The 22,059-nt window shown below is 46.8% G+C and overlaps 1 protein-coding gene across 1 annotated transcript in view; it reads right to left on the bottom strand.

Moving 5' to 3' along the window:
- Window positions 1–4,181: 4,181 nt before the first annotated feature.
- The window catches only part of PTPN9 (protein tyrosine phosphatase non-receptor type 9), a 29,951-nt gene continuing 12,073 nt past the window's right edge, over window positions 4,182–22,059 (bottom strand). Inside the window, exons 2-13 of the mRNA XM_032232874.1 lie at window positions 21,053–21,196; window positions 20,089–20,178; window positions 17,835–17,959; window positions 16,813–16,918; window positions 13,336–13,446; window positions 11,883–12,211; window positions 11,521–11,614; window positions 9,626–9,695; window positions 7,562–7,640; window positions 6,563–6,713; window positions 5,611–5,818; window positions 4,182–4,531 (exon numbers count right to left, since the gene is read on the bottom strand). Coding sequence (XP_032088765.1) covers window positions 4,317–4,531; window positions 5,611–5,818; window positions 6,563–6,713; window positions 7,562–7,640; window positions 9,626–9,695; window positions 11,521–11,614; window positions 11,883–12,211; window positions 13,336–13,446; window positions 16,813–16,918; window positions 17,835–17,959; window positions 20,089–20,178; window positions 21,053–21,196 — 1,722 coding nt within the window. The 3' untranslated portion in view covers window positions 4,182–4,316. The remainder of the gene's footprint in view (window positions 4,532–5,610; window positions 5,819–6,562; window positions 6,714–7,561; window positions 7,641–9,625; window positions 9,696–11,520; window positions 11,615–11,882; window positions 12,212–13,335; window positions 13,447–16,812; window positions 16,919–17,834; window positions 17,960–20,088; window positions 20,179–21,052; window positions 21,197–22,059) is intronic.

Raw genomic sequence — 22,059 nt, forward strand, 5'->3', positions numbered from 1 at the left:
TCTATCGTGTGTGTGTATTTATAGTGTATCTATATATCCCTATCACTCTTATCCAAATTCTTTTATGAGGGGGCATCAGAACTTCATGTTTTAATATCTGCCAGTGTGTTCCTAGGAAAAAGTGACAATGAAGGTCAGCTTCCATCTCATAAGCAGCATTCAAGGGGAGTTTGCTTTGCTTGTGGCTACCTAAGGATTCTAAGCTGATCCCTCTTTTGACTCCACCTCTGCCATCCCTTCTCCTACCTCACCTCCTCCACCTTTTTCCCTCTAAGCCCCCTCGAAACCCCCTAATGCGTGCCCCGTTCCGGGTTATATCGACACATCTTTTCAGGAAAGGCGCGTTATGGGCCCCATCTGCAAAGGGCAGAGTAGGCTGGGAGAGACAGCAAGGGCGCAAATGCCGAAGCCAGAGTCTGCCGCATTCCCTCACTGGTGCATTCAGCCTAAATTTGCACTTTTGAGTCAAAGCAGCCCCATAATAGCAGGTCCTTGAACCCCGAGTTATTACTCCTCTCTCTGTCAGGGTTCCAAGTAGCATCCAAAAGTAAATCAGAGTTCAAGGCAAAGTTTTTGTTGTGCAAACGCTGCGATCCAGGCTACAAAAACAAGCCAGCTACCTTCAAAACAATCCCGCAAGGGGGTGGTGGTGTTGTTTTTTGCTACATGCCTGAAAGGCAACGTCCTTAAAAACAGTGTTTCCCCGGATCTTGCGCAACGTTAAGATGCCCGGATTTGAACTCCCAGAAATCCTCAGCCAGCATCTAACGCGGTGATGTTTGTCGTTGCGCGACAAAAAACCGGCGCATGTGCGTGTTACAGCACAGCCGCCTGCCTGCATCCATAGTGCAATGTGCGTGCGTCCCCCTCAGAGTGGTGGGATTCAGCCGGTTCGCACCTATTTGGGAGAACCGGTTGGTAACTTTCTAAGCAGGTTCGGAGAACCGGTTGTTGGAAGAAATCTCCTTTTGTTTTTCCCCACTTTACAGGGCTAATCCTGTAAGGAAGGCAGGAAGGAAACATTCTGGTATTATTTCTAGCCTAATCTTTATTGCCCTGCATACAGAAACTGCCTCTCCGGTTAACCCTTATTACCATTGTCACAGCTAAGGCGAAGCGCCCATCGACCTGAGTGACGTTGAGTTGGCCACGCCCAGCCAGTCACATGACCGCCGAGCACCACCTACCCAGATGTTGTAATATAGTTCCTTGTGTAGCCGTAGCGGTCACCCATGGCCCAGTGGATAACGGGGCATGCAGAGCCACGCTGAACCACACAGGAGAAAACAAACTCCTAAAACGCCATAACATCCTGATAGTGCATAACATAACATCCTGAGATGTGCCCTACCATTGACGCCCAGGATTTGACCATATATAGACAGAACTTCCCTGAGCAGTAGATTAGAAATTGTACTTTTACAGGCTGTTTTTAAGCACATGCTATTGCTCCTCCTGCCTTTGTCCTATCTCAATAAAAGGGCCTCTCAGACCCCCAATCTGGGTCGCTCCATCCCGAGAAAGATCATGTCCTGTCTTTTCTCCACATTGGCCTCATGGACGAACCACGGGAACATCACATTTGGTAGCAGAGGATGGTTACGTTACACCCAGATAGTCATTAGGGTAGAGAACCGGATGTTAAATCATTTGAATTCCACCACTGGTCCCCCCCCCCCCATCCTCCCCATGCTCCCCTCCCCTCCCACATATGCACCCCACCTCCCTTCACCCATTTTTTCTGCCTCCAGGTTGGTGCAGGAAACCTTCCAGGCCCAAAACGGATTGCTGGGGGTGGGAGGGCTTGGAATGCCCCCTGCACCAACCTGGAAGCCGCAATGGGGCACGGGGGCACCGTGCGAGTCCCCGAAATGCAATGCCAGTTGCAGGCAAGTGAAGTGGAGCTCGGCTGGGGCAACGGCTCTGGTGCCCGCCGAGGGCTCAGCGTGCTATCTGTGCCACCCATAGGGTTTGCCATCCCGGATTTAGCAAGAGTGGCGATTTTTTTGCCACAGACCTGAATCGCTGGCTTGCCGAAAGGAAAGGGGTTGGAATTGGGCCAAGGCCCGCCAAGAGGAGAAAGGCCGCGAGTTGCCGAACCCGGCCTTCAAACACGCATTTGCAGAAGCTGCCGAAGGACATTCAGCCCTGAGCCAGTCGGTTGTAGGCATATTTAATGGTGAATACCAAAAACAACCCCTCCCCTGCCCTCCCCCCCCCCCCAGAAAGAGCCCATAATTCGCTGTTTAAGCAGCGACTGGAGAACATGTACAATTATTTCCAACTTGGATGTGCGCAAGTTAAGATTAAATATAAAAACCGAAAAAAAGGAAGGGGAGTGGGGTTGGGGGGGCGGGAGAGAAGAGGATGTAAAAAATAAGAAATATACACGTTCTAAAGATCTGGTTCCAGTATAAAGTTACTCGCGCGGCTCGAGGTGGCCACTTTTTCCTCTGCAAGCAGAGAGAGAGATGGAGAGAGAGAGAGAAAGGAGGGGGGGGTGTCCCTGGAGCTCCGGAATACGAGCCCCATGCTATCTTTGCTGCTATGAGGCCCCACATGCTACAAGGATTACTGGGTGCCCCACATCCATACAACCTTCTCTGTCTCTTGATGCCTTAAAAGTATATTTCCCCCCCCCCCGCTTCATATGGAAGAAGACCATAGAAGAGAATTGTCCCATCTTAAAGCCCTGCCTCTTTCTGCCCCTGTGCCCCCCCCCCAATCCTTCTAATTTGGCCCCTCCTTCTGGTCCCCAATTCGTACCAGCTGCTTAGCATTTCCAGCGAGGAACAAACACACAAGCTATTCCCTCCCTCCCCCCCGCTGCTCCTGCCTTCCCTACGGGGCTGCTAAACCCCTCCCAAAGAGCCACCGATGGATGGACGTCACCCTAATTTGTCTTCGCAACAGTTGGGGTTCGCCTCTCCCACCTCCTTCACCCACTCTTGGGCATCGGTGCCCTCGTCCAAGGGTGCGGCAGAAAGCTCCCTTGTGTCAGTGTGCGTGGCTGAACCGAGGCGGGAGTGGGGCAGAGCTGGGTGGAGGGAGGGGGACAGAAAGCGCCGTTAAGGTGGGACGTTGCCCCTTGGAATGAGGCTACGCTGAATCTTGGCTAGAAGCAGCTACACCTATCATCAATGGGAATCGTGGTTCGATCCCGGGCAAGAGAAGGACGTTGCATGGACACTTGGACGATAACCAGGCAGGCCCCAGCGGTCGTTAAGACTGAAGCGTTGGGTTGTTCTTCCGGGGCAGCCTCTGGTAAGACAGGCCCATGGAGAAGAGTCAAGATTTTCCCGCTCATGGACTCCGTTAACGCAGCCCGTGGGTTTGCTTCCTTCGTTACTAGCATATATATATATTTTTCTCAATAAGGCACGGGTCAGTCAAGGAAGTGGGTTCAAGGGAGTCCTTGTCCGTGGTTACTGGTCGTGTGGCTCATCGTGGCCGAGCAGTCCAGGAAAAATGTCCTCCAACCTTGGTGGTGGAGAATGGGCTTGCCACTGGCCAGGTCCAGCTGAAAGCTCCGACCAAACCTACTTGTTGAGCAGGAGGAAGGAAGGAAGGGAGGAAGAGGAGAAGAGAGGCAGGAAAGGAGGAAGGGAGATGAAAAAGGAAGGAGAGATGAGAAGAGGAAGGAAGATTAGGAAGAAAGAGGAAGGAAGATAAGAAAGAGGAAGATGAGGAAGGAAGATGAGAAAGAAAGATGAGAGGAAGAAAGAAAGGAAGATGAAAAAGGAAGGAAAGATGAGTAAAAGGAAAGAAGTTGAGAAAAAAATGAGAAAAAGGAAGAGAAGAAGGAAGATGAGAGAGAAAGATGAGAGGAATGAAGGAAGAAAGATGAAAAGGAAGGAAAGATGAGAAAAAAGATGAGAAAAAGGAAGATGAGGAAGGAAGATGAGAAAGGAAGGTGTGAAAGAAAGATGAGAGGAAGAAAGGAAGGAAGATGAAAAGGAAAAAAAGATGAGAAAAAGGAAAAAAGATGAGAAAAAGGAAGATGAGAAAGAAGAAGGAAGATGAAAAAGGAAGTAAAGATGAGAAAAAGGAAAAAAGATGAGAAAAAGGAAAGATGAGAAAAAGGAAGATGAGAAAGAAGAAGGAAGATGAGGAAGGAAGATGAGGAAGGAAGATGAAAAAGGAAGGAAAGATGAGAAAAAGGAAAGGTGAGAAAGAGGAAGAAAGATGAGAGGAAGGAAGGAAGGAATCTGGCATCATAGGAGATCCTCCTGTGGCTGAGGCCTGGGTGAGCTTCCAAGGCCTTCTGAACCTGAGGACATGGTGAGCTTCCAGACCTTCTAAGGTGGACCTTCCGATTAGCTCTTCTCCGGACCCCTCCTGGGGTGGGAGATGGGCAGCAGATTTTCTCTGTAGGCGTACTCAAGGATGGCCAAGTAGCAGAAGTAATACTGCTCAGGGGTCTGGATGCTGAAGGCGCGCTGGGTCCTCATCCTCACCACCGCCTGGTAGATGTTGAGGGTGCCCACCTCGTGCAGTTGCGACAGACAAATATCCAGTGCGCAGAAAGTACCTGGGAGGGAGGAAGGAGGGGGGGGGGGGAAGGAAGGGATCACCCATCGTCCACCTTCCGAAACAAATCTGTCTTCGGCCCCAACTTCTTTGGAGCCTGCTTTTTGGTGAAAATATTGGGCTTCCAGGTACCCATAACCCCCAACTGCAGGGCCTTGGGGGAGATTGAAGGTTGATTACAGGGCAGGGCAACGGGTTGAAGATCGCTCCTCTGCATCCCAAAAATTTTAAGGAAATGACCTCCTCTACCCCCACTTTTACAAGTGGGCAGAGTTCTGACTTAGGCTTCCCGAGAGCCTGAAGCCAACTGCTGGTCCCGACAAAAACCTCTGATTAATTTGCAAATTCCTCCCAGAAAGGTTTTTCACAGGAGGATTTATAGTCACAGACCTTATCTGGCTTGGAGAGCTGACAGGCCAATTGCTCCAAAACTTGGCAAGGAGTCTCGGAGAGTCATGAACCAATGAAGCGAACTAATGGTCTCCTGCAAACTCCACTCCCCTTTCGCTCCTCTTTTATTCCCTCTGGGAGGGGCCATTCACCGTCCACATGTGGCCTTCCTCCCAAGTCGACCCCTGTTCTTTAGCTTTTCCCTTCGTCTAGCAACACTGCGCATGCGCACACTGGGAACAGGTTCCAGCTGTTCTTCTGCCTCACTGATGTCTGACTCTGAAGGCAGCTGATAACTGGCATACGGCCCTGGCCCCCTCTCTGCCTCCGATACAGAGCCCTCCTCAGAGCCTTCCCCAGACTCCAGGACTGGCCCAGGTTCCTCCCCAACCTCCTGCTGCCAGCTCTGCTGGTGGGCCACCAACACAGGTTGGAGAAGATCACTTCTCTGCATCCCAAAAATTTAAAAGGAAGAGGAAATGACCTCCTCTACTTCCACTTTTACAAGTGGGAAGTCTTCTCCAATGTGGGCCTCCAAGAGGGGCGTGAACTTCAACTCCCAGGTTCCTAAGCTCTGACTTTGCTAGATGGGGCATGCTGGGAGGCAGAAGGTGGAACCATGGGAAAGAAGTTTCTGAAGTTCTTGGAAACCTAACCCTCCACTCAAGATCCCAGGACAATTTTAGTTACCTGTCCTCCCGATACCGGCACTGCAGTGTACCACAATGGGTGGCCCGCCCGGGTGACCTTTGTAGCGTGGTCCCAAGGCGCTGACGGCCACCCTCTGCTGCTGCTTGACGGCTCCCAGGAAGTCAATGAGTGTGGCCGCCGAGGAAGGGACCCCGTAGTCGGGCCAGCTCACGTACTGGAAATGGGTCACCCGGCGTCTCTCGCGGTTCTGTAGGCAGTTGGAAAGAGGGCGAAGTAGAGAGAGTGTTGATCCCACGTTTCAGATCATCACCTTCCTGCCACTATTGCAAGGATGGGTTGTCTCAGGCCACGTCAGCTGACTGTTATCTGCAGTTCAGCGGTTCTAATCTCACCGGCTCAAGGTTGACTCAGCCTTCCATCCTTCCGAGGTGGGTAAAATGTGGACCCAGACTGTGGGGGCGATATGCTGACTCTGTAAACCGCTTAGAGAGGGCTGAAAGCCCTATGAAGCGGTATATAAGTCTAACTGCTATTGCTAGTTCGGCTGTTCAAATTTCACCGGCTCAAGGTTGACTCAGCCTTCCATCCTTCCGAGGTGGGTGAAATGAGGACCCAGACTGTGGGGGCGATATGCTGACTCTGTAAACCGCTTAGAGACGGCTGAAAGCCCTATGAAGCGGTATATAAGTCTAACTGCTATTGCTATTCTGCTTGGGAGTCAATGACCCCTATGGCTCCCTTTAGATCAACGTTTCTCAACCTCAGAAGGTTGACGATGAGTGGACTTCAACTCCTAGAATTCCCCAGCTGGCATGGCCGGCTGTGGAATTCTGGGAGTTGAAGTCCACCCATCTTAGATATGCCAAGGTTGGGAAACACTGCTATGGAGCCAAACCAATGGGAAATGAGGGAGTTGAGGACCAGAAATCTGGAGACCCACCAGGATTGTTTCTGTGATGATACCCCTTGGACGAAGAGTTGATGCAATTACCTCACAGCTAAACATCTCCAGGAGTGTCTTCTTGTAATGGTTGAGGTTCTCCGTTCCAAGGTTGGTAACCGTTAAGGTTCCATAGCCGATCTGGAAGTCTTTCTCCAGGGGCCAATATTGACCGCACTTCCTTTTGCCTCCTTCTTCAATCCTTTCATGGAAAGAAGAAAAGGAGAATATGGAATGGGTGCATACCCGGAAGGGGTCAGCTTGGAGCCCAATGGAAGCATGAAGAGACATCATTTGAAGGAACCACAGTTGGCGCCCAGTTAGCATAAGACGTCAAGTCCAAAACCAGAAGAGCTTTGGCTTTGGCTTGACGTCTCAAGTCAAGAGCGTTTTCGGAAGAGCATCAGTGCGAATGGGCCAGTCACCCTCTCTCCTAAAACCCATCAAGATCATGCTTACTGATGCACAGATATGTTAAGTGTTCTGACCGAGGCTTCCCGAGAGCATGAAGCCAACTCCTTGTCCTGACAAAAAACCCTTTTATTAATTGACTGTGAATTTTGCTCCTTCAACTTCCAGCAAAGTCTTTCGAGAGAGGATTTAAAGTCACAGACTTCATCCGGCTTGGAGAGCTGCCAGGCCGATCTCTGCAAAACTCGACAAGGAGTTCTCGGAGAGTCACGAACCAATTAAGCAAACTAATGGTCTCCTGCAAACTCCACTCCCCTTTCGCTCCTCTTTTATTTCCTCTGGGAGGGGCCATTCACCGTCCCCCCTGTGGCCTTACTCCCAAGTCGACCCCTGTTCTTTAGCTGTTCCCTTCGCCTGGCAACTCTGTGCATGTGCACACTGGGAACAGGCTCCAGCTGTTCCTCTGCCTCACTGATGTCTGACTTCGAAGGCAGCTGATAACTGGCATACGGCCCTGGCCCCCTCTCTGCCTCCGACGCAGAGCCCTCGTTCGAACCTTCCCCAGACTCCAGGACTGGCCCATCTTCCTCCCCAACCCTCCTCGCTCTCCGAATCGGCTGCCAGCTCCGCAACAGTTACCTTGTAGTCATCACGATCACCAGCACATTCTGTTCCCACACCATCCGCCAGAAGTCATTGTACGTGTTTTCTAATGGCCCTAGAATGAAACAGGAAACAAAAAGACGCTGTTGAAAGCTACATACTACAGTTAGTCCTCGCTTACTTACTGCTTTGTTCAGGGACCCTTTGAAGTTTGATTGATTTGATTTTATTATATTTATATGCCGCCCTTTCCCCCCGAAGGGGACTCAGGGCGGCTCACAATTCAAATCAGGGAAGGGGGGTACAGACAGAAAATAAAAAGACAAAACATAACAATACATAATTTAAAAACACACAACAGTCATACCATTCGAGACGGGGGCAACAGCTCTTTAGCCCCAGGCCTGTCGGAACAGCCAGGTTTTAAGGGCTTTGCGGAAGGCCTGGAGGGTGGTGAGGGTTCGAATCTCCACGGGGAGCTCGTTCCAGAGGGCCGGAGCAGCCACAGAGAAGGCTCTCCTCCGAGTAGTCGCCAGTCGGCACTGGCCGGCGGATGGAATTCGGAGGAGGCCTAATCTGTGGGATCTAATCGGTCTAGCGGAGGTGATTGGCAGCAGGCGGTCTCTCAAGTTGTCACAATGATGCAGAAGAAATAACGTTATGACCAATGTCCTCCATTTATGACCTGCGCAGTGTCCCTCAGCCATGTGATCATCATGATATTAAATGTAGGTTGTCCTGATCCTGGCCCATTATCTCCCTTCCTTGTGGAGTGGAAATATTGGAGAGAAGGGGATTTCAAGAGAGTAAGAAAGCACTCAGTGCTTTTCTGGGTTTTGACAAAACTGTGCCACAGTGGATTATTAGTCCACGCAATGATCATCGCAAAAAAGGTCATAAAATTGGGCCAGTCATGTGACCAGCCTGTTTTAGGCCATTATGGCAGACAACATAAATGGGCAGTTCCATTAAGAATCATATGCCAAGGACGTCAAATACTAGGCAGGGCCAAAATTTAGCAACAATCTGGTTGCTTCTAGTTGCAAGATAGCGTGATAAGACTTCGAGTCTAACCTGATAAAAAAGGCATTGGGTTTTTCTGGAGCACCAGACATGCAAAGCACACCTGTTGAGCCAGGGCAGAAGAGGGAAGCTGTGGTTTGACAAGACTCCAGACTCTGAATGCAGATGTTGCCTCTTTTCTATGATTTCTAAAGAACCAGGTGATGTTTTCCAAGACCTGGAAGCCATCGTTTTACCTTTCGGACTTCAGGCCTGCCACATTTTTTTTACTGTGGGAAAATTGGAGGGGGGATTATACAGAGTATGGATGCTATGTAGCCATAACAACATTCTTTCTCAGAAAGTCAAGGTCATCGTGTCCTGCAGCTGTGATGAGGTGACTGGGAGGCATTTCCTGGTTTGGATGGTACCTGATTGGATCATGTGACGGATATGTGGGTGCTGGGCAGGGACTTGGACTTGGGTGGGGAAAACCTGGAAGCTTTCAGATTTGGGTTTGCCCAGATGGGCCAATATGACATCTCTAATAAAATAGAACTTTACTGGATCTTCAATAATAAATACCAAGTCATCTGCAAATGCTTGCAATTTATATTCTTCTTTTTTAAATTTCCATTCCTTTTATATCATGCCTTATCTTTCTGTTCAAAACTTCTAGTGTCAATATGAATAACAGTGGAGATAGCGGGCACCCTTGTCTGGTCCCTTTTCTAATCGGCACAATTTCTGTCATATCTCCATTTACCATCACCTTAGCCTGTTGTTCTTTATAAATAGCTTTAACCATATTTATGAATCCCTCCCCAAAGTCCATCATTTGCAGTTTGCATTATCATAAATTGCCAATTTACATTATCAAAAGCTTTCTGTGCATCCAAAAATAACAATGCCATTTGTTTCCCGGGGTATACTTCGTAATATTCGAATGCATCCAATATAATTCTCATATTATTTCTGTCTCTTGGGTAAAAAAAACCATAATAAAATGGAACTTTGGGGAAACTTAAGCCTTGGGGGTCTTCTTTTGTAGGGGGGGGGGGGTCTTACTTGGAACCCTGACTTTGCGGCCATAAATACCTTGAGTGCCGATATAAGCGTTCCTTTGCTTGTACCCATCCATGAAACTCGCATTGATGTAGTCGGTCATCTGTAGAGACACAATTGTGTTTGTCAAACCTACAGGTGCTACATTTGGTGTTGGGCAAAGATAAATAGCAATAGCAGTTAGACTTATATACCGCTTCATGGGGCTTTCAGCCCTCTCTAAGCGGTTTACAGAGTCAGCATATCGCCCCCAACAACAATCCGGGTCCTCATTTTACCCACCTCGGAAGGAGGGAAAGCTGAGTCAACCTTTGAGCCGGTGAGATTTGAACAGCCGAACTGCAGAACTGCAGTCAGCTGAAGTAGCCTGCAGTGCTGCGCTCTAACCACTGCGCCACCTCGGCTCCTATTTCTTAGACATATATACAGAATCAGCCTCTTGCCCCTTCCTTCCTTCCTTCCTTCCTTCCTTCCTTCCTTCCTTCCTTCCTTCCTTCCTTCCTTCCTTTCTTCCTTCCCACTTATTTAGCAATAGCAATAGCAGTTAGACTTATATACCGCTTCATAGGGCTTTCAGCCCTCTCTAAGCAGTTTACAGAATCAGCATATTGCCCCCAACAATCTGGGTCCTCATTTTACCCACCTCGGAAGGATGGAAGGCTGAGTCAACCCTGAGCCGGTGAGATTTGAACAGCCGAACTGCAGAACTAGCAGTCAGCTGAAGTAGCCTGCAGTGCTGCATTTAACCACTGCGCCACCTGCGTAAGTATTTTTGGTGCTTTGCAATATTAAAAAATATCAGATTTTATTCCCTACTCCTAAACAAAAGGCCCATGAAACCGGAGTTTCGTAGTCACAACTTTCTTCATCCATCTGCTATTCTCTCTTGCAACCAGTAGTACTTTTCCTATGTTCTCAGACAAAAAGAGAACTTTAACTGTTCCCACAACCTCTTCCTTTCTATTTCTTAACAATGACAAGACCCCAAAAGTTTTCTCCGGGCCGGGAAACAGAATTTTACATTTTATCTGCATGATCCCATGTTCTGTAATTAGGCTTTAAAACATGAAGAGCATATACCCCCGTATTCCACTAAATGATTTGCGCGGAACAATATATGCAATCTTTGGCAACTCCCTTGCGTGCTTAAAGCCGATTATCTCCTTTAGCATAGGGGTGAACAGCGGAGCAGAAAATACGGAGAGAAAGAAGGTGCTTTTTTTGACCCTCCATCATAACTGCAAGTTTTAAATCTGCTTATATGGTGAAGTCTGTAATTGAACAGAAGGGATTTCTGCTCCCTTTCTTCATAGAAAGGGATTTCTATAGAGCCGAGGTGGCGCAGTGGTTAGAGTGCAGCACTGCGGGCTCCTTCAGCTGACTGCTAGCTGCAGTTTGGCAGTTCGAATCTCACTGGCTCAAGGTTGACTCAGCCTTCCTCCCTCCCTCGAGCCATAATGGCGCAGTGGTTAGAGTACAGCACTGTGGGCTACTTCAGCTGACTGCTAGCTGCAGTTTGGCAGTTCGAATCTCATCAGGGTCAAGGTTGACTCAGCCTTTCATCCTTCTGAGGTGGGTAAAATGAGGGACCCAGAGACAACAGGCTGACTTGTAAACTGCTTAGAGAGGGTTGTAAAAGCACTATATAAGTCTAAGTGCTATTGCTATTTCTCTTTGTCCCAAATACCTTTCAATTCTAAATTGTGTTCAGTTGACGTACAGCCCAACTTCCCCCTAGGCAGTGTACGAATGCCCCCTATGGAAAATATCCAGTCCCCCCCCCCCTCCCCCCCCACAACACCCCTGGCCGTTAGCACGACCATTATAAAGGTCTGTTTCAAACCTGCTTCAATTGCGCAGCCGGAGATGGAATTCTTTGCTGTGATTTGGGGGTTCGATCCCCAGAAATTCCCATCAGTTCCACTCACCTCCTGATAGTTGAACTGTTTGGATAGCTTCACCCTGGTTTGATCAAGGCAGGGAACATCGCCGTATCGGTTTTTCTCCTGGTTCAAAGGTGCCCTGGAAAGGAGGGCAGAAACATGAACAAGGAAAGCACCAGGAACATTTCTTTAAATTTCTTTTAAGGTAAAGGTGAAAGTTCCCCTCGCACATAAGGTTGTGAATGCTCCAACACTGGAAGTTTTTAAGAAGAAGACTGGACAGCCGTTTGTCTGAAATGGTCTAGGGTCTCCTGCCTGAGCAGGGGGCTGGACTAGAAGACCTCCCAGGTCCCTCCCAACCCTCTTATTCTCCAACCTCAGACCCTCCCGCCCTCCTGGGTGCTTACAGAGAACAGCCGAAGGTGCCCGTGGGGCTCCGGTGCCGAATGCCTTCATATTCCTCATAAATTCCTCGCTTCTGCTTCTGGTTGACGTGCTCCAGAAGTTCGGTCAGAGTCATGGACTTGGGCCCGGGCACATGGACGGAGCCGTTGTCCCGAGGTGGAGCCAGAGGGACCAGGATCAGCTCATCCAGGGGGTCCGGGTGCCCGTTCTGCTGCGGGAGGAACCTGCAGTTCCAGCTGAGGGGGTCCAGCTTGAGAGAGCCCCCCAGGTACTCGGGGAGGCACTCCTGGGGCAGGTGCTGCCTGAGCTCCGACATCTTCACCATCTGGACCTAAAAAGAGGAGGAAGCAGCACATGGCAGTGCTAATCAAAAGGGCCTCACAAACTTTTATTCCCTGCCCTTTTTTTGAGGGGAGCGAAGGTTCCCCGTATTCAAAGTGCAACCATTTTGGTTGGTTTGCACTGAATTCCTGATATATTAGATTTTTTTAAAAAAAAAAATCCTGCTTTTATTACTTTACTAGCTGGATACCCACCCTTTTGCTACGGAACTATGGAATAAATCGACACTTACAGCTTGAAAATTAATGAGTAATAACGGATCGGCCTCTCCTCTCCCCTTCTCTCCCTCAGTCTTGCCCCACAGAGGACTCTCCTATCTTAATCTTATCCCCTCCTCTCCCTCAGTCTAACCCCTTAGCATCCGAACATTTTGCAGGTGAGGAGGGGGAGTAGAATGTCTAAACTCCCAGGCCGGGTGAGTCATGCGCTGGTCACGCCCGAGTGGCAGTTAGAACAGAGTTCTTTTCAGGTGGGGAGGGGGAGTAGAACATCTAACTCCTTAGCATCAGAGTGTGTTAATAATAATATAAGAAATACTAACGATCTTTTTTTTTTAATAAATGTTTTTTTAATTTTAATTGAAACAAGTACAGCATCTTTCTTTACATCTGTAGAGAAATACTAATGATCTTGATGGTCATTTTGAAAAAAATCTTTTCTTAGCAAGCACCTAGAAGCCAAGAGAAACATACGTGCCAAATATCAAGTTTGTAACTTAAGGTGGCGAATACTCTTATTATTTCCCCCAAAACAACCATCCTGTGAGATGGGTTGGGCTGACAGAAAGGGACTGGTACAAAGTCACCCAGCTGGTCTTCAAGTCTAAGGCAGGACTAGAACTCACTGTCTCCTGGTGATTGGCCCAAAATCACCCAGCCGGCTTCCATGCCTAAAGCAGGACTAGAACTCACAATCTCCTGGTTTTTAAGGCAGCACTTGAACCACTATACCGAACTGGCTCTCATTTGTCATTTTAGTTCCAACTTCCACAGCTCCTAGCATAGCGCATTGTCTGTTTTCCCTGCACTCAGCCTAAATTTCTCAACTGGGCGTGTGAATATGGCTGGTTCATCCTTTTAGCCTCCCGCGATGTCTTCTCCTGGCGCAACTCACCCTTTCTCGTAATTTCTCTTTAAGCAACAAGCTGATGATAGAATAGGGAACTCGAAACCACATGGGGGCTCCTACGATGAAGACCTTTTTCAGGCGTGCTGGAAAGGCTCCCTGGAAACCAAGGAGATAGTTAGAAAAATATTCCATTATTTTTTAAATCAGCATTTTGGAAGAAAAAGGAAAACAGACAAGAAATGAAGGCCAGAAAAATAAAATACAGGAAATTTGTCATAGGATTTGGTACAGATAAAGAGCAGGATAAATCGTAGAACGAGAAGCAGAATTGCAGGGGGGGACAATCGATCCTCATCAAATGGATCATTGAAGATTAGACTGTTAAGAATTGTTGTCAAGGGAAACCCAAATTTTGAATGTGGAATAAGGGAGATTTGGTACTTATTGGAAATCTGTATTCATCAATGGATCAAAGGCCAGTTATTAGGGGGGAAGGGACTTCCTTTTGATATTCCTTGCAATTTTTCTTCTCTTCCTTCCTTCCTTTAACTGTTCTTGTATTCTGTGTGTGTCATTCACAACTAGACTACGGTCTGTGCTGAATTACACGACTACAGCCCTTAACATCCTCGTTCAACACAGTCGAGCAACGACACCCTCAATAGTACCGCAATGATTTACCTGAGCAGGTAAGGAGGAGCACCTAGCTAAACAGGGTTGGGAGAGAGGATAAGAGGCCACCAGGAGATCCTAGACTCCTGAGAACGGTGTTTTAACTCAAAAGGGGGATTTTTGCCTGCTTTTCCTCCCTCTGGCCAGTAGGGGGAGGCCCAAGTACATTGGAAAGAGTAGAAATTGGTAAAAAGTAAATTGCAAAGTGGATTTGCTTTGAAGTAAATTTGAGGCCCATCTCAGCCAGTAAAGGCTAACAGGCTCAGAAGAACAGAAATTCCCTACTTTTTTTCTACAACTTGAAGATTTGTTGATGAAAACTGCCTGAATAAAGACCAGCCCAGCCCTTGGCAGTTGGTTGGGCTCAGGGAACAAATATCCTTGTCTGTGCATGATCAGAGATGTTAGTGGATGCTTGGGAAGGAGGTCACGAATGGCTGCAGATCCCACTGAAGAGCCACAGGTCATGGCTGTGTTCAAAAATGACCAATTAATAAAAAGAAAGAAACTGCGATGAAAGATCTTGGTGTCACAATAATTCCAAGCCATGTTGTGTAGAATAGAATAGAATAGAGAGTAGAGTAGAATAAAAAAAATATTGGAATGAATAATATAATAGAATGGAATGGAATAGAATAGAATATAAATTTAAACAGAAATAGAATAGAATAATAGAAATAGAATAGAGAATAGAATAGAATAGAATAGAGAGGAGAGTAGAATAAAATAAATATTGGAATAAAGAATATAATAGAATGGAATGGAATAGAATAGAATATAGAATAGAATATAAATATAAACCGAAATAGAATAGAATAATAGAAATAGAATAGAGAATAGAATAGAGAGTAGAGTGGAATAAAATAAATATTGGAATGAATAATATAATATAATGGAATGGAATAGAATATAGAATAGAATATAAATATAAACCGAAATAGAATAGAATAATAGAAATAGAATAGAGAATAGAATAGAGTAGAGTGGAATAAAATAAATATTGGAATGAATAATATAATATAATGGAATGGAATAGAATATAGAATAGAATATAAATATAAACAGAAATAGAATAGAATAATAGAAATAGAATAGAGAATAGAATAGAGAGTAGAGTAGAATAAAATAAATATTGGAATGAATAATATAATATAATGGAATGGAATAGAATATAGAATAGAATATAAATATAAACAGAAATAGAATAGAATAATAGAAATAGAATAGAATAGAGAGTAGAGTAGAATAAAATAAATATTGGAATGAATAATATAATAGAATGGAATGGAACAGAATATAGAATAGAATATAAATATATACAGAAATAGAATAGAATAATAGAAATAGAATAGAGAATAGAATAGAATATAATTCTTTATTGGCCAAGTGTGGTTGGGCACACAAGGAATTTGTCTTTGGTGCCTATGCATTTTGTATTTTTTTATCTCTTGTGTTTTTATCGAAATGGGATGTGCCATTCGCTAAATAAATATTTCTTTTTTATATCTTACTACTATCCCACACTAAGGTTATGCCAAGCACTTAATTGTATAACTTCAATAAGTATCTGCCATTTGTAGGTATTATCTCTCTCTCTTTTTTTGGGGGGGGGGGGAAGTCACTGCTGCTTTAAATTGAAATCAAAAAGAAGGAAGAGTTGGGGCTCAGGGATAATTCTGAGCCAAGGGAACCCAACTGATAACCACGGTTGAGATTCCCTGGGGCCAGAGGGACTCCACCTCTAATTCTTCTCTGTCCTCAGTCCCCTCGTGATGGTCCTTCAGAGAAGCTCCCCATGCTCTGGGTCAACTGACCGGCTGAGGACTTTAACCAGATGACCACATTCGAGGATCTCAAATATTTGCGCTTGGCTGACATTTTTTTCTCCCGAAAAGGGCACTTTCAGACAGGAAAAGGCTTGTTTTTAAACTCCCCCCCCCCCTGGGAAATTGTCCCTGAGTTCTTCATCCGTGGCTTGAGGAGAACTGCAGGGCTGATGATGAACAGGAGATGGTTACCAGCAGGTCAACATTCGGGCCAGTAGATGGCTGGATTAAAAGCTCTGTGGTTTATATTTGATTCATGAAGGAAACAGCCTTGTGTTGGGCAATTAAAAGGTTTTCATTACGCCGGATAAACTGGCCGAAAATAAAAAATATGGCTTCCATGCGAGGCTTGGGGTCAGGGGGTGCCCCCAATGGCTCCTCCTTGGGTAACACATCAGGGCTATCCTGAAACATCCACAAGGGACCTACCAAGCTCAGAGAGCACCAGGGGCTTCTCATTTCAACCCTGAACTGTCAATATCCCCCTTTATTGAGACCTTTTCATGACGGCCTTCAAGAACTTCGTGGTTGCTCTCCATAAACACGTAAGAGAGCAGCAAAGGGTTCCTCGCCCATCAGGGCTATCATGAAACATCTGCAAGGGACCTACCAAACTCAGAGAGCTCGAGGGACTTCTCATTTCAACCCTGAACTGTCAATATCCCCCTTTATTGAGACCTTTTCGTGACGGCCTTCAAGAACTTCGTGGTTGCTCTCCATAAACACGTAAGAGAGCAGCAAATGGTTCCTCGCCCATCAGGGCTACCACGTAATGCTTCTAACCCAATTCCTAGGTATGACCCAACACAGTTTCCATGGACTACCAAACATTTCCATCTGGGGAAACATTTTGGGGGGGGAAGTATCTGTTGGGACAGGGACCTTGACGAAGTTGGACAATGCCCAAGAAGGGAAGCCAAACATCTGAAGCTTTTTCTTAGCAGAACTTCTGGTTTGGGGGGTTTGCGCTCCCAGGGGCAGTTCCAAGCGAGGTCAGTTTGGGTAACGGCCGCTTTCTCATTACCTTCAACAAGTTTAAGATCTTCTTGCTGAGATCCAGCTCGAAGTTGGAATAGTGGGAATCCGCCATGTCATAGATAAACACCAGTCCGTTCCGCTGAGTTTCAAAGCTAGTTTGTGGGAAGGAAAACCACTGATTTAACGTCACGTGCAAAGTTGCAGCCTGGATCGCATCTCGCCTCCACGAGGATTAAGAGAGGGAGTTGAGGCTCGCACCGAAAAGCCCAGCCTAATTCAAAAATGAGGACCCAGATTGTTGTTGGCGGCAAGAGGCTGACTCTGTAAACCGCTTAGAGAGGGCTGTAAAAGCACTGTGAAGCGGTATATGTCTGCGCTATTGCTATCTTCCTTCCTCCCTTCCTTTCCTTCCTTCCTTCCGGTTAGAATGCAGTATTGCAGGCTAACTCTGCCTACTGCCATCAGTTCAATTCTCACCAGGCTCAAGGTTGACTCAGCCTTCCGTGGTGGGTAAAATGAGGACCCAGATTGTTGGGGGCAAGAGGCTGACTCTGTAAATCACTTAGAGAGGGCTGTAAAGCATTGTAAAGCAGTATATAAGTCTAAGTGCTCTTCCTTCCTTCCTCCCTGTAAACCGCTTAGAGAGGGCTGTAAAGCAGCAGTTTGTAAGTCTTAAGTACCCTTCCTTCCTTCCTTCCTTCCTTCCTCCCTTCCTTCCTGTTAGAATGCAGTATTGCAGGCTAACTCTCCCTTCTGCCATCAGTTCAATTCTCACCAGGCTCAAGGTTGACTCAGCCTCCCATCCTTTCGAGGTGGGTAAAACGAGGACCCAGATTGTTGGGGGCAAGAGGCTGACTCTGTAAATCGCTTAGAGAGGGCTGTAAAGCATTGTAAAGCAGTATATAAGTCTAAGTGCTCTTCCTTCCTCCCTGTAAACCGCTTAGAGAGGGCTGTGAAGCACTGTGAAGTGGTATACAAGTCTAAGCGCTATTGCTATTGCTATCCATCGCTCCAGGCTCTCGAAGTCAAAACCAGGTGCCCAATTGGACTGCAAATAGCCCTCCTTACCTTTCCACTGCCCTGTCCAGCAGGTAGAAGAGGGCCTGAAGTACCACATGTTGGACACTTTTGTTGGGATGGTGCAACTTAGCAGTGAAGAGAGCAATGGAGGCTCCGGAAGGATCTCGCACACTCTGCAAAGAAAGCAGGGGGAAGAATATCAGCGAGGGTTGATATGAACCTCTGCTAAACCACGGAGAATGGTGATCATTGGCATGCGGTCAAGGAACTCGGGTTCGTCCGTGACGAAGGGCAGTAGAAGCCGGGTTATTCAGCAGCACAAATATTTTGGAAATGCTCCTGGCTCTTAATAGCTGTAGGCTTTGATTCCCCCCCTGTATCCTAGATTAAGTATAAGATTAACCATTTGTCTGGAGTGGTGTAGGGTTTCCTGCCTGAGCAGGGGGTTGGACTAGAAGACCTCCAAGGTTCCTTCCAACTATTCTATTCTATTCCCGAGGTGGCGCAGTGGTTAGGGTGCAGTACTGCAGGCCACTTCAGCTGACTGCTATCTGCAGTTCAGCGGTTCAAATCTCACTGGCTCAGGGTTGACTCAGCCTTCCATCCTTCCGAGGTGGGTAAAATGAGGACCAATATATTGGGGGCAATATGCTGACTCTGTAAACCACTTAGAAAGGGCTGAAAGCCCTATGAAGCGGTATATAAGTCTAACTGCTATTGCTATTGCTATTGCTAAATAAGTGGGAAGGAAGGAAGGAAGGAAGGAAGGAAGGAAGGAAGGAAGGAAGGAAGGAAGGAAGGAAGGGGCAAGAGGCTGATTCTGTATATATGTCTAAGAAATAGGAGCCGAGGTGGCGCAGTGGTTAGGGTGCAGTACTGCAGGCCACTTCAGCTGACTGTTATCTGCAGTTCAGCGGTTCTAATCTCACCGGCTCAGGGTTGACTCAGCCTTCCATCCTTCCGAGGTGGGTAAAATGAGGACCCAGACTGTGGGGGCGATATGCTGACTCTGTAAACCGCTTAGAGAGGGCTGAAAGCCCTATGAAGCGGTATATAAGTCTAACTGCTATTGCTATTGCTATTGCTAAATAAGTGGGAAGGAAGGAAGGAAGGAAGGAAGGAAGGAAGGAAGGAAGGAAGGAAGGAAGGAAGGAAGGGGCAAGAGGCTGATTCTGTATATATGTCTAAGAAATAGGAGCTGAGGTGGCGCAGTGGTTAGGGTGCAGTACTGCAGGCCACTTCAGCTGACTGTTATCTGCAGTTCAGCGGTTCTAATCTCACCGGCTCAAGGTTGACTCAGCCTTCCATCCTTCTGAGGTGGGGGAAATGAGGACCCAGACTGTGGGGGCGATATGCTGACTCTGTAAACCGCTTAGAGAGGGCTGAAAGCCCTATGAAGCGGTATATAAGTCTAACTGCTATTGCTATTGCTATTCTCTTCTTTTTTCCCTGTTCTATTCTATTCTGAATTCTATTCTCTATTCTCTTCCCTTCTCTTCTTTTTCCCCCTGTTCTATTCTATTCTCTCTTTCCTTTCCTTCTCTTCACTTCTTTTTTCCCGGTTCTATTCTATTCTATTCTATTCTGAATTCTATTCTATTCTCTTCCCTTCTCTTCTTTTCTCTGTTGTATTCTATTCTGAATTCTATTCTATTCTCTCTTCTCTTCTCTTCCCTTCTCTTCTTTTCTCCCTGTTCTATTCTATTCTGAATTCTCTTCTCTTCCCTCTTCTCTTCCCTTCTCTTCTTTTTCCCCTGTTCTATTCTATTCTATTCTCTCTTCTCTTTCCTTCTCTTCTCTTCTTTCCCCCCGGTTCTATTCTATTCTGAATTCTATTCTATTCTCTCTTCTCTTCCCTTCTCTTCTTTTCTCCCTGTTCTATTCTATTTTATTGTGCATTCTCTTCTCTTCCCTTCTTTTTCCCTGTTCTATTCTATTCTATTCTGAATTCTATTCTTTTCTATTCCCTGTTCTAGTCTGTTCTGTTCTGTTCTGTTCTGTTCTATTCTATTCTATTCTAATCAAGGAACAAGAACATTTCAGGATAAAATTCTTGTTAGCCATAGCTCTCTATGGGGAAACTGCTAATGGGGGGGGGGCTTACAGGTTTGTCATAAAAGGGTTAAAAGGTAAAGGTTCCCCTCGCGCATATGATTACCCATAGCTTGTTCAGACCATCTCCATCCTTATTTGAATGCCCCTCTATCAAGGCTTCGGGGCATTTCTCCCAGCCTTCAAATTTCCCTGCAATCCTTCCAGGGTTTTTTGGCTTCACCTATTTTTCTCCAGAAGCAAAACTTACCAGGATGGTGAATTTCCCACTCAGGAGTTCTGACCTCAAGGGTTCCTCGTGCGGTTTCAGCTTCACGATTCCTTCCTTGAACCTTGTTTCCTAAAGAGGTGGGGAGAAGATCAAGCCATCAGAATAGACCTGGAAGGGACCTTGGAGGTCTTCTAGTCCAACCCCCTGCTCAAGCAAGGGGGGCCTAGTTCATTTCGGACAAGTGGCTGCCCAATCTCTTCTTAGAAACCCTCCAGTGATAGAAGCACCCGCCCCGTCTGGTGGCCAGCTGTTCCACTGGTTAATTGCTCTCACTGTTAGGAAGTTTCTCCTTCATTCCAGGTTGCTGCTTTTCTGGATTAGTTTCCGCCCATTGCTTCTTGTCCTGCTTTCGGGTGCTTTGGAGAAGAGGCTGACCCCCCCTCTTCTTCGTGGCAGCCCCTCAAATATTGGAACATTGCTATCATGTCACTTGTAGTCCTTCCCTTCATTAAACTAAAAGGTAAAGGTTCCCCTCGCACGTAGGTGCTGCTCGTTCCCGACTCTAGGGGGCGGTGCTCATCTCCGTTTCAAAGCCGAAGAACCAGCGCTGTCCGGAGACATCTCCGTTGCCATGTGGCCGGCATGACTCAACGCCAAAGGCGCACGGAACGCTGCTCCCTTCCCACCAAAGGTGGCTCCTATTTTTCTACTTGCATTTTTGACGTGCTTTCGAACTGCCAGGTTGGCAGAAGCTGGGACAAGTCACGGGGGCTCACTCCGTTATGCGGCGCTAGGGATTCAAACCGCCGAACCTTTCTGATCAACAAGCTTCAGCATCTTACCCAATTCTGGGAAACATCCCAGCAAAGGGGTTTGAAGCCGTTTTGGAACGAGGCCATTCATGGATATCTACGCTTGTGTGAATCCACCCATTCAGGGAAGCCCCCTGAGCCCACCCACTCAGAGCAACCCCCCCCCCCGCATTGTCCAAGCCTTAACTAACCCTGTAGGAGTGGAAGAGTTCAATTGCCCGGAGGACGTCGAATTTCCTGGCCATGAGGAACTTGACAGCCATGTTCCAAGAGAGGGGAGAGACATTGTACTGAATGGTCCACTTGTTGATCTCTTCCAGGAACTGCTTGGTGGCCTTGACGGAGCAGAGCAAGGAGAGAGGAAGGAAGGAAGAGAGCAAAAACAGTTAATCTTTGCCTGAGCTTGGAGGCTGCACGAGATGCAAACTCAGCAACAGAATTTCCTTACAATCGGGAGCGATTCAACGTTTTGGAAAATACTTAAATTTCAGCTCTTCAACTCACGACCACAATTAGAGCTGGGAAAAGGGTGTTTAAAGGATATGTGTCATTCTTAAAATGGGAAAGAAATGGTGGAAGAGGGAGTTATGTAAACACAGAGCCGGATTTGCTGGAAAGCCATCCCGAAAACACACCGGATTGAAGAGGAAAATGTGTAAACACAACAACGGAAAGAGGGAATGGAGAGAGGGCTAGAGGGGAAGGTAGGAAGAGGAGAGGGAAAGAAGAAAGGGAAAAGGAGGGGAAGAAATGGAGGGGGATTAAGAGTAGAAGAGAGGGTAGGGAAGGAAAGAAGAAGGGAGGAGTGAGGGAGAGGAAGGGGAAGTAGAGAAGGGAAAGGAGAGGGGGAAAAGAAGAAAATAGAGAAGGAGAGAAGGGAGGGAAGGAGAAAAGGGGAAGGAAGAAGAAGTACGGTTGTTGCAAAACAAGATGGGTGTACAGGAGGGTAGAAAAGCAATCTCGATTATATTTTTTAATTTTAGGAGGAATAAATTGTTATAAATGTTATAAGATAACATACTATTCATAGTAGTTATGAGATTGTATATTTGTGAATGTACGTATGAGAAATAAAAATAAAAAGCTTTGGGGGGGGAATTAGAACTGGAAAAGTGGTCCAATGGGGAAGCAAGGCATGGCATACCCCAGGCGTCACCAACCCACGGCTCTGGAGCCGCATGTGGCTCTTTCATCCCTC

This window comes from Thamnophis elegans, chromosome 16 (genome assembly GCF_009769535.1).
Source record: "Thamnophis elegans isolate rThaEle1 chromosome 16, rThaEle1.pri, whole genome shotgun sequence".
Classification (NCBI taxonomy): domain Eukaryota; kingdom Metazoa; phylum Chordata; class Lepidosauria; order Squamata; family Colubridae; genus Thamnophis; species Thamnophis elegans.